Source organism: Phragmites australis, chromosome 24 (assembly GCF_958298935.1).
Source record: "Phragmites australis chromosome 24, lpPhrAust1.1, whole genome shotgun sequence".
Lineage (NCBI taxonomy): Eukaryota > Viridiplantae > Streptophyta > Magnoliopsida > Poales > Poaceae > Phragmites > Phragmites australis.
This window is the reverse complement of record NC_084944.1, coordinates 16,210,065-16,222,851: the sequence shown is the minus strand read 5'-3', so window position 1 is coordinate 16,222,851 and position 12,787 is coordinate 16,210,065. Positions and strand designations below refer to the sequence as shown.

Genomic DNA, 12,787 nt, shown 5'->3' with positions numbered 1-12,787 from the left:
AGTTCCTCAAACTGAACACTTGTTACTGAATGATCTTACGGTACCCATCGTGTACCGTTCTGGTAGACAAAAACCTTGCATGATCAGCAACATTTTTGCATAGTTACTTACAGCTACCTGCTCATCGATATTGCCAGTGTGTGCAAGATACAAATATGTCCTGCTCACCCTGCAAACCTGTATGTGCACCGACACTTGGACACTGGGACCATAATCACAATCAATTGTACAAGACAAAAACCTGTTCTTCGTTCTCCAGAACGGTACACGATGGGCACCATTCTGGAGAACGAAGACGATGCATCAACTGTTCTTTTGTTCGCCTGTCGACACGCTGCATAGGTTTATTCTTATATTGTTCCCACACGGCACAAAAATGACAGGAACAGCAAAGAGCATATCGGTCGTACACGGTACACTTCCATACAGTTATCAAGAACAGTTATCAAGAACAACAACTGCTATTATTACTAAGGGAAAAATGATGGGCTCCATAAAAAAACTAACTAATGCTGCGACGATTCCAGATTTACTCTGGAAATTTCGGGCATCAATTCTGTGTGAAGTAGATTTTGAAACATACCAAAAAAATGATATTGCAATTTAGATGGAATTTAATGTGTTTTACGGGAAAGCAATCCAAATTGGTCATATTTTGTGATCATCCACCTGCTGCCGCCGTTGCCGCCATCTATATAAGCATCACACTGGCACTAGACCAGAAGAGCATATCTCTCTCTCACACACAATGGCTTACTGCAAGCTCTACTCCGTGGTGCTTGCCGTCGCCTTACTCCTCGCCGCCGGGCCGGCGTTGCGGCCGGTGGAGGCAGCGTCGGCGCACCTGCACTTCTACATGCACGACGTGACGGGCGGCCCGTCGCCAACAGCGGTGCGAGTGGTGAACGGCCCACGCGGCTACTTCGGCAACACGGTGGTGATCGACGACAAGCTGACGGAGGGCACGTCATCGTCGTCGACGACGGTAGGGCACGCGCAGGGATACTACATGGTAGCCTCAGTGGCGAACCTGGAGCTGCTGGTGAATATGAACGTGGTGCTCACGTCGGGGCCGTACGCCGGCAGCTCGATCACGGTGGTGGGGCGCGACGACATCAACGCGGCGGTGCGGGAGCTCTCGGTGGTTGGTGGCACCGGGCAGTTCAGGATGGCACGCGGCTACGTGCTGTGGAAGACCGTCACCCCCGAGATTCTCGACCTCGAAATCTTCGTCAACCCCTGAGCCAGCAGCTCGTGCACACACATGCGTCTCCAACCATTACAAGAGAACATACTTCTGCAACAAATTTTTTTCATTTAGTCCAAAATTGTTGCATTAGACACCTATTGCGACAAAGTTATATTCGTTCTGACGATGCTGCAATAAACAGCACAGCATGGTAATAACTTGCTACAATGTTTTCAAGATTGTCGTATGAAATGACCATAGTGCACGTCGGCACACGAATACTTGTCACGGCGACAATAAGGTTCTACGTCTACTGCATCTATTGTCGGTGACAAACTATATATGTTATACGTCGCTCCTCAAATGAGGTTGTGGTTTAGTACGTTCGTTATCTTTGGCAAGAATGAAGATAAAGCATAGAGGGAAATGATTGGGCATGGGCGCCCCATGCTAGAAATCAGATACCCCAGCCCTGTAGTGCTTTCCCATCCCGTTTTTTCTTTCAGTTGATATAAATACTAAAATTCATCTGAATTCACGCTTTGTTAAAAACTACCCAAAAAATGTTAGAGAAAATCTAAAAGATACTAAGAGTTGACCTGAATGGTGAAAATTACTAAATTTTATATGTTCGTTCCCATAAATTTAAAATACAATATTCGCTTTTATAATTTGTCTTGGCTGGAGGTGGGAGAACATTAAATAAATGGCATATGTCCCGAACCAGGATGCTCACCGCTAATATTTGAGGGAGAGAGAGCGAGAAGAGAGGCTAGGTAAGGGGGCCACGGGTCGGGTCGGGACCAGGTGGAGCGAGATCTCACAGGATTTGAAACCCAAAACCTCGCACCCAACCTGAACCCGATATACTTTTCGGTGCAAAATTGGCCCCGACGGGACCCAAGACCCAATATAAAATTCTGGAATCTGGATTAGGAACATAACAGACCACATGATTTTAGACATACAACTATACAAGCAGCTATGCATCTGAGTGCAACCAGCTTACATGATTTTAGATCAGGAACATGCCACTGCGAAACCAGCTTACATGATTTTATTTTGACACGAACATACCACATTAATTAGAAATACAAGTAGCTATGCATCTGAGACTGTGCAACCCAAAGTAACAACAAATTCAGACTGATACGTGATACCCAAGTGCCAAGTAAATAAGTACCAACAACTTGGCATATCAACAATCAACAACAGTACCAACAACTTGGCATATCAAAATAAATAAGTACTACAACTTGACTGCAATCAACATTCAACAACAGTACGAACAACTTCTATCAGTACCAACAGCAATCAACATTTAAACATTCCACACAGCAGCAGCAGCAGCTGCAGCAAGCACCCGCACCAGCAAGCAGCGAAGCCACAGCAGCAGTAGCAGCAAGCAACAGCAGCAGCAAGCAGCAAGCACCAGCACGGCAGCACCAGCATTCCAGCAAGCAACAGCAGCAGTAGCAGACGATGTAAGAAAGTTGTTTTATTTATCTCTCAAAGCGTGGAGAGATAGGCACAAACACTCTATAATTTGCATTGATGTGCCAAGGCAGCATATATGGCCGGATTACAGATCATGCTAGTGATACATTCCAAAACAATATGTGCTACGGATAGAAATGAATCAATCTTCGGTTGGAGTTGAGCCATATCTGTGTCGGCCTTGATTTGCCGCCGTGATCCTTGCTGCATGCCACACGGACCAGTTGTTAGGTGCGCTACAGGAGCACACTGCATAGGTGTGTAGTGTAGCATTGCTGGAGGTGAAGGGAGAGGTGTGGATCCTTGGTAGTCTAACACCCCCACAATCAGAGCAGGAGCTTCACGGACACTCAGGCTGGAGCAAAATTCGGTCAGGGTGGACGTCGGAAGTTCCTTGGAGAAGATGTATGCGAATTGAGACGTCGTAGGTATATGAAGGACACGTACATCGCTGAGAGTGACTTGTTCATGCATAAAGTGAAGGTCAATTTTAATGTGCTTTGTACGCTGATGCTGAATAGAATTATTGGAGAGATACATGACATTAACATTGTCACAGTAGACTACCATGGTCTATTTGAGAGGGCAGTGAAGCTCCTAAAAAGCTGCCGAAGCCAGCACATCTCAGAGATAGCATTGGCCATGGCACGGTACTCCACCTCGGCATTGGAGCAGGAGACAGTAGGCTGACGCTTGGCAGACCAAGAGACGAGCTCTTTGCCGAGGAACATGGCATATTCATATGTGCATTTGCATGTATCTAGGCAGCCAGCCCAATCCGCATCTGAGTAAGCAACAAGAGCATTGGCCGTGGTCCTACGGAGGTGCAAGCTGAAGGACATGGTGCCCTTAAGGTATCAGTACGTAAGAAACCAGCAAAAGAGATACCACATTAGTGACGACTGCTCAACATGCGTCACTAATGTCCTATTAGTGACAGGTCCAATAAGGACGTGTCACTAATGTCCCTTCTGATCAGGATCAGATATAGACCTGTCACTGATGATAATAGTGACGGGCTAAGTTGTGACCCAACACTAATGACTAGGTCATCATGACGGGTCGTCCTAGACCAGTCATTAGTGACAGATCAAGTTGTGACCCGTCACTAATGACAAGGTCATTAGTGACGGGTCGTCCTAGGCCAATCATTAGTGACGGGTCAAGTTGTGACCTGTCACTAATGATAAGGTCATTAGTGACGGGTCATCCTATACTAGTCATTAGTGATGGGTTAACTTGTAATCCGTCACTAATGACAAATTCCAGTCAATAATGATGGTATTTGCAAATATTTTTTATTTTTATTATTTTTCTCATCTTAGCAGCACTAGAATAGGAACCATTGTACATTTATGCTCAAGTTTGATGTAAGGTGTGGCGGCTATGGATACAAACGCGTGTTCCAAAAACGGTGCAAAAACTTTCGGGGGTGAGAACTCAATCTTCCAAGCCGTTTTTGGCCTCGAAAAATTCTCCAAACCCAACAAAGTCGGGAAGAAATGGATGTAACTTTTTTTTACATGTCCGTAGAGTCAAAAAATGTCAAAATCGGAGTCCGTATGCAAAAGTTATGCCCGTTTTACCGAATGCACTCCGAGTCACCTATCAAATTATAACCCTCGACAAAATTTGACAAAATTAGTCAGTAGTAACGGGTCATGGTTATGACACGTCATTAATGACCTTCGGCAAAGAAGGTTAAAAGGATAAAATATCCGGTTTCTATCACAACTACATAATAGCAGAGGTGGTAAGGTGGCTACACGCGCGAGTAGGAGGTCGTGGGTTCGATTTCCTTGGAACGCAAACTTGAAAATAATGTGAAAAAAGTGTGGCTTGTGAGGCATATGGGATGGGCCTGCGTTGGGATGGCTCGGGTGAAAAATATATTTTTTGACTTTTTTTGTGTCCAAAAAATACGAAAAATGTTCATTGGTCATTAGCGATGGGTCAAGATTACAACTCGTCACTAATATTCAGTTAATAGTGATGGGTCACGATTACGACCAGTCACTAATGACTGAACAACATTAGTGACGGGTCACGGTTATGACCCGTCATTAATGATCTCATTAGTGACGGGCCATCACCTGTCACTAATGACCTATCATTAGTGACGCGATAAGAGTAACGGATACGGGACTCGTCACTAATGCCAGTTATCACTCGTCACTAATGACTTTTTTCACGTAGTGTATGCTCTTGGCAAGGTTGATATGCGGCTCCCGAGGATCATGCATGTGCAAGCAAACCTGCTGAACAATATAAGATATATTTGAACATGTGAATGTTAGGTATTGTAGGGCACCATGAATGCTCATGTAATAAGTCGCATTGGCGACTAGGGGCGTCCGATGGGAGCTTGGAGCGTGTGTCGATGGGAGTAGTGCAAGGATGGCAGGAAGTCATGCCGGCACGATCAAGGATTTCAGCAATGTAATGACGCTGAGAGAGGAACATGCCATTGGAGGTACGAGTAACAGACATCCCCAGGAAGAAGTGGATGGCACCCATGTCAGTCATCGGAAACTCACACCGGAGATATGATATAGTCCAACGAAGAAGAGTGGGGGTGGAGGTATTCAAGATGATATCATCCACATAGAGTTGGAGATAAACAATGTTAGTGCCTCACTGAAGGATGAAGAGGGAAGTGTCAGCCTTGGAGCCCACAAACCCAAGGGACACGAGATGAGATGCAAAGTAGTTGAACCAAGCGTGTGGTGCTTGTGAAAGACCATAAAGGGATTGGTTAAGACGACACACATGATTAGGATGAGACAGATCGATGAAGCTGGAGGGCTGCTAAGAATAGATAATCTCAGCAAGGGAGCCATGAAGAAAGACACTTTTGATGTCCAACTGATGTATGGGCTAGTCATGAGAAAGAGAAACAGTGAGGACTGTGCATATGGTTGCGGGGACAACGGGACTAAATGTATCATCAAAATTGATGCCGATCTGTTAGGTAAAACCATGAAGAACCCAACGAGCCTTGCAGTGCTCTAATAAGCCATCTTAGCAAAGTTTGTGGCGGAAAATCCATTTACCCATCATGACATTAGCACCGGGTGGTTGAGGGATGAGTTCCCATGTCTAATTGGCAAGGAGGGCTTTGTGCTCATCAAACATGCACTGCTGCCAATTTGGATCATGGAGGGCAGATCAATATGTTTTGGGCACTAGAGAAAGAGAGACGACTGAGAGGTTCAGACACTGAATCAGCTGCCGAAAGCCACTTTTGTTGTGCGTGTTATCTACTGGGGTAATGGGAACATGACCATCATCAGCAGTGGGAGCAGCAGATGTGGGCGAGGCAGGCAGGGTGGCAGGTGAAGGTGCATCAAGAGGAGGCATGGCTGGTGAGGCATTAGTTGCGAGCGCATGCAGTGGAGATGGTGGGGCAACCGTGACAAGGTAAATGCCAGGCACAAGTGGTTGCGCCTGAAGGACAGAAAGGGGTGGGGGAGGTGTGATCACCAAGGGTGCATCACTGAAGATGGTCAGGATGTCACGCTGAGAGTAGAAGAGTCCGTAGTGAATGGAAAGGTGGACTCGTCGAAGTTAACATGGTGAAAGAAATTGATACGGTGAGAGTGGAGATCAAGATAGCGATAGCCTTTGTGGTGTGCCGGATATCCAAGGAAAACACAAGGAGTGGAACAAGGGAAAAGTTTGTGTTTGGAAGTGGTGGAAAAGTTCAGAAAGCATAGACACCGAATACTCAGAGATTGTCATAGGTGGGTGGTGAACCAAACAACGCGTTATATGGGGTGCTGAAGGACAGGGCCTTGGTGGGGTGGTGGTTAAGGAGCTAGGTGGCAGTGTGGAGAGCTTCTACCCAATAAGATTGCGACATGCTGGCCTAAAATAGTAGTGTGAGCAGAATATCATTGATAGAGCGGATGACATGTTCAACTTTGCCATTTTGTTGAGGCGTGTGGGGGCATGATAGGTGAAGAACAACACCATTTGTGAGGAAGAATGTGCGTGAGACAACATTGTCGAACTCACGGCCATTGTTGCATTGCACGCTTTTGATGGTAGTGTTGAATTGACAAAAAAGTGTGATAGAGTGGGGAACACATTGGACTTGAGGTGAAGAGGAAACATCCACAAGAAATGTATGAATTCATCAAGGATGACAAGATAATATTTGTAGCTCGAAATAGTGGGTACATGGGACATCCACAAGTCACAATGAATTAAGTCAAACACTTTATTGGTTCGTGAACTAGAAGGATAAAATGGCTGTCAAACATGATGACTGAGTTGACAGGCTTGGCAGATAGAAGTAATGACTAGAAGCCAAGGTGACCCAATCGACAGTGCCAAAGTGACAATGATGAGGTGGTGGAGATGGCACACAAAGCCAGCCGTGGTGGTATGAAAGGATAGAGCTGTCAGATGCTATTGCACATGACAAATCATGTTCTTGGTTTGAAGGTCCTTCATAGAGAGGCCAAAATGGGTCAAACTCAATAGAACAGTGGTTGCCAGTTGTAAATTTATAGACATAGATGAGGTTCTTGACTATATGTTGAGTAACAAGAATATTATTGAGATGAAAAGGATGTGAAGTGGTGGGAAAGGAGGTGCAGCCGGTGGAGGAAACGTGCAGCAATGACCCATTAGCTACGATGATGTGTGCTAGAGTGGAAGAAGAAATGGGGTAGACAGAGGAGAGATTAACAGATTCAGATGTCATGTGAGCACTCATGCCGGAGTCCATATATTAATCGGTACTGATCAATGGATTCAGGGTCATGGTGTTGAGGACGCTCACCAATGATTGTTGATCCTAGGATGAGGCTATTGACGTGGATGGCATGGTCGAAGGCCATGCTATAATGGCAGATAGGAAGGCTGCTGCATAGGCTGTGGTGGTGCACCCAGCATCATTGACATGAGGCTACCGGTCTAGGCCATGAGTGCTTGCTGGTGAGGAGCAGGATGATGTGCATTTGCAAGATCTTCTGAAGGTAATATGATAAGTCAATTTGGTGGAGTTTCGATGTTGATGATCCAAAGGCTCCGACCAGAACAGATCGAGAACCCTCACAACCACTACACCACTACTCCGTGGTTATCAACCGTGCCAGAAAGGTTTTTCCTGCAAGCGAATTAAGAATACAAGAAAGAACAAATAGATGCAATCTGAATATTCCTGATTACCAATGAAGTGCTCAAGTTGGGGTTCAACAAACCGATATACGTTGAAACTGTCTAAAACAGAATATTCTAAGCTAAACCCAAGCCTAAACTATGATAGCTACTATGTATATATAGGGGGACGTTAGGAAGTCAACCTAGGGTTGTGCAGTCGTGGAAAGAGGTGTACACAACCTGGACTCTAATCCCGACACGCTTACAAGACCTAAAAATGCCCACAATTAGTGAGGCAGCACCTTAATTCTTTGACTATTACTAAACTATAAGGAATGTTTGGTCGAGCACAGATCCATTGGAAATGACTCATCATAAGCTTTCCAGCAAGTCCAAGATCGCCTCAATTGGACTCTGTATGAGAGTTATGCCCGTTTTACTAATGTGCGGTTTGAGATTTCGAGCCAAATTTGGAGTCTGACTTGAGCTCGACTTGTTGTTCGAGTATACTTGGCACTCAAGTGATTACGTCCAGGTGTGCTTGTGATGCCTCTCCCATATTCCTAAGCAATAAATCATCATAAGAATTTAGTAGTAATCCATCCAAGAAAGCATGAACAGCGAGGAACGAGTTCACCTGGTGGTTTAATTGTCGCGTACATGCTCTTGTAATTGGCCTTTGTATGATTTGAGGATTATTAGCAGTGTTGCTCATATTTGAAGGAGCCATGTCCTCATCTTCCTCCCCCTCTTGAATTGGAGTCGTCCTCGACTCGAGCTCATCTTTTTTTCCCAAGCACGGCCTCAAATATGAAATGTTAAATGTGGGACTAACCCTAAAATTGGTAGGTAGGTCCAATTTATATGCATTGTCATTTATTTTCTCAATTATGTTAAATGGACCATCAGCTCTAGGCATCAACTTGGATTTTCTTAATTCTGGAACCATATCCTTTCTCAAATGCAACCAAACTAAATCTCCTAGTTCAAAATTTACTTCTTTCCTACCTTTACTTCTAGCAATCCTATACCTTTCAGTCATGTGCTATATATTCTTTTTAGTTTTTTCATGCAACTTAAGAATAAATTCAGCACGCTTCTTAGCATCCAAATTAAGTTTTTCAGAAGTAGGCAAAGGTAGTAAATCAATATGAGCACGGGGATTAAGTTCATACACTACCTAAAACGGACTTACCTAGGTGGTGGAGTGTACCGTTTTGTTGTAAGAAAATTCAATATACGGTAAACACTCTTCCCATATCTTCAAATTCTTCTTTAAGATAGCCTGCAGCATGATCGATAATGTGCGGTTTATGATCTCTATTTGTCCATTAGTTTGGGGATGACAAGTAGTAGAGAACAGCAGCTTTGTCCCCAATTTGTTCCAAAGGGATCTCCAAAAGTGGCTCAAAAACTTTGCATCACGATCAGAGACGATAGTATTAGGCACTCCATGTAGTCGAATGATTTCCCTGAAAAACAAATCAGCTATATTTGTAGCATCATCACTCTTGTGACAAGGTATAAAATGTGCCATTTTAGAAAAATGATCCACAACTACAAATATGCTATGCCTCCACCTCTTTGTCCTAGGCAAACCTAATATAAAATCCATAGAGATATCCTCCCATGGTATACTAGGAATAGAAAGAGGTAAGTGAAGACCATGTGGATTTAAGCGAGACGTAGCTTTATTGTAAGTAGTGCAGTGTGGCACGTAGCGCTTGACGTCACGTCTCATCTTTAGCAAAAAGAAGTGGGCGGCTAGCACATCTTTAATCTTCTTTGCTCCAAAATGTGCCATCAATCCTCCTCCATGTGCCTCCTGTAACAACAAAAGACGAACGGAGCTAGCTGGAATGCATAGCTTGTTAGTACGATAAAGCAAACCTTCATTCAGTATATATTTATTCTATGTTTTCCCTTCTTTACAATATTCAAGCACTTCTTTAAAGTCTAAATCGGCAGCGTACAAGTTCTTAATTATCACACCCGGTTTAAAGACCAAAACCAGATGTAAACTATATGTATGCCAGGATCAGTTATTCATACATATAGCGACTTCATTAGTGTAACAGACACAGTGTTTCTTATTACAACGCTAGAATATTACAAAATGACCACCCACGGGTCTAAAGAAAAGAACACCACAGCGGAAAAAGGGAACGGCACAGCCCCAAACCAACAGGCAGCCGACCGAGAGGTTCCACAAGCCTAGAACTCGGCGCCATCCTCGGGGAAGTCATCCTTAGGAAAAACTTCAAATGCGTCACCTTCTGAAACAGCAAGCGTGAGTATTTCCAATACTCAACAAGTGGGGGAAAACAAATGAATCAAATATGGTGGCTTGAGACAAGGTTTTCCTAATCTAGGGTTTCATTTGCATAAAAGCTGGTTTTAGCCCTGAACTACGGAAACAAATTTTTATTTTAACCGAGAAAAGACGTACCAAAGGTTTTCCTTAACCTCCGGGAATTTCAACCCAATTCCCAGACCAAGAAAAACACCTACCCCGACTAATCATGCGAGGGTCCAGGCTGCTCATAACCGTGAGCACGGCTGAATATTCAGTTTGACACTCTGCAGAGTTTGTGCACTTTACCCACGAGTCGTGATCTTCTCTGTTGCCGGCACCTGATGGTACCTTACACACTTCCGGGGTGTGCGCCAAGAGATCACTACGAGGCTTTTCCAGAGAGTCTCCCAGAATGCACTTGCCCACTGAGGTTTCACCGCCGTACATAAGTGGAGTAACCCTCCACCCCAGAGGCCCCCTCTTGTGCCGGGTAGAATCGGGAAGTAACCCTTCCTTATCTACACATCCGATTGGCTCATACAACCCTGGGAGAACATCTAGTTACTAGGCCAAGCCATACCATATTGGTCTCGTGGTTGCCTTGTTTGCCATGGGTGTTCGCTCCACGAACCGGTCCTTAAAATGGTCTGGGCAAGACCTCCAATAACCCCATAAGGGTATACTACCCAACAACCAAACAACCAACCATGTCGGGAAAAGTACCCCTTTCTTGCCCAGAACCCCAATTATCACCGTTGTTAACTCCCTTAACAACATTAATTTTCCATGATATTCTTCCTATATCAATTCTTTTTAGTTCATAACTCAAGATTTATCATCCTACACGCTACATGTTCATCTAAAGCATGGCTAAGCAAAAACATGATGATCTTGTATGGATAAAGCATCTATATCCAACACTAGTATTTGCTATTCTACCCATTTTTGTAAAGCATCATGCATATTTTGAGAAAGACTACTTGATGTAAAAGCTGGGTTTGCAACATGGTCAAGACACTTGCCTTCGTCGAAGTGTTGCACAGGTCCCTCAAAATCTTCCTCTTGAAAGTTGCCGAACTCCTGGACTGAATCGTCTACACGAGCACACAATCTAACATGAGAACAGTACACCAAACATTCCTAAAACTAGAGAAAAACCCTATAAACAGATTCTACACGTCGCTACGAGAATATGAGCGCAAAGATCGCCTAAATCGGAGCTATGAGCAAAAAGTTATGAGATTTTGAAGATTTAGGGGCTATTCTGCAAATTATTCTTATTACCAGAGATTAAAACCGATTATTTTTATACTGAAAACGGGTTTATTGCGCAATGCTGATGTCATAAACCGGACATCAATTATTTTGTGAAAAAAAGGGCGGTGGACCGAGTCCACCGAGCGGTGGACCAGCCGAGATCCTTCGGTCCATGGTCCACCGAGGACCGATGGCTCTGGACGGCTACGGGCCGGCGGCGGGCGGCCGGGGGACGGCCGGAGTTGGCCGGGAACACGCGCCGGTGAGCGGGAGGCTCCGACGAGCGGCGGAAGAGAAGGAGGGAGGGGCGGCGAACTCACCCCGGGCGTCAAGGAGACCGGAGAGGCGCTGGAGTGGTCGGGCGACGACGAGTACTGCAACGGCGGTCGGCTAGGCGGCGGAAGGGGTGCTTCGGCGACCGAAAGACGACGGCAAACCGAGGAACCGACTCCGGAGGATCCTGCGAAGATGATGAACGGGTCAATTTGGCCAGAGGCTGTTCGGTCATGAAGAACGGTGTCGGCGGAGCTCCTCACCGGAGTTGGCAAAGAAGAGGACGGCGACGACGAATTCGGCGAGGAAAAAGAGTGGGAGCTAAAGCAAAATGCGAGGAACTTTGCCACGGAGAGAATAGGCGGCTTAAATAAAGGAGACGAGGAGTAGGGTGGCCGGAATTGGAAGAGAAAGGGGGCGGCAGCCATGGATTAATGGCCGACGGTTTTCCTTGCTTTAACCGCGCAATGGAGAGGGGAAATGAGGGGGCAATGGCCGGGGAAACTTAATGGGGCTTTAGGGCTCGGATCCGGCAGTTGTTGGGAGAGGAGGGGTCGCGCGAGGAGGGAAAACTTCCGACGGCCGTTGGAGCTTGGGCGCGGCCGGAGGAAGGAGAAGAGGAGCCGGGGCGTGGGCGGGGCTCGGCTCGGCGCAGGCGGCTCGGCACGGGCGGCTCAGCGCGGGGGAAGGGGTCGGCGGAAGAGGCCGGTTGGGCTGCTGCAGGCCGGCTCGGCCGATGGGCCGGCGCGGGGAAAGGGAAGACAGCCCACGAGAGAAGGAGAAGGGGAGGGAAAATGGGCCGAGGGAGAAAGAATCGGCCCGAGGGTATTTTCCTTTTAGAATTTCTTTTTCCAAATGAATTTCATCAAATTTTCCAATGGGGTTTTAAAGCGACGAAACCTAGCGAAATTTTGCAAACTTTTTCCACCCAAAAAAAACCTTATTGCATCTACAACGGCATGAATGCAATCAAACACTTATCCTAGGCCATGTTAATTTTAGAAATTAATTTCCTATTGAGCTAAGTTGCAACACCTGAGTTAATTCTAAGAAAGTTTTAAATTATTGCAAAAATTTGAATTTTGGGTGTTACATTAATGGTTTCTAAACCAAAAATATTATGATCTAGTTCAGATAGCATGGTATATTGCCTAGAAAGCGCATCA

The 12,787-nt window shown here is 45.5% G+C and overlaps 1 protein-coding gene across 1 annotated transcript; it reads left to right on the top strand.

The window, feature by feature from the left end:
• Positions 1-737: 737 nt before the first annotated feature.
• LOC133907639 (dirigent protein 21-like) lies at positions 738-1,426 on the top strand. Its single transcript, XM_062349707.1, has one exon. The coding sequence runs from the start codon at positions 749-751 to the stop codon at positions 1,241-1,243; it is 495 nt and encodes a 164-aa protein (XP_062205691.1). The 5' UTR covers positions 738-748; the 3' UTR covers positions 1,244-1,426.
• The last annotated feature ends 11,361 nt before the right edge of the window (positions 1,427-12,787 follow it).

What these genes read in the sequence shown, in the direction of transcription:
- LOC133907639 (XM_062349707.1), top strand. Translation starts at nt 749, where the DNA reads ATGGCTTACTGCAAGCTCTACTCCGTGGTGCTTGCCGTCGCCTTACTC.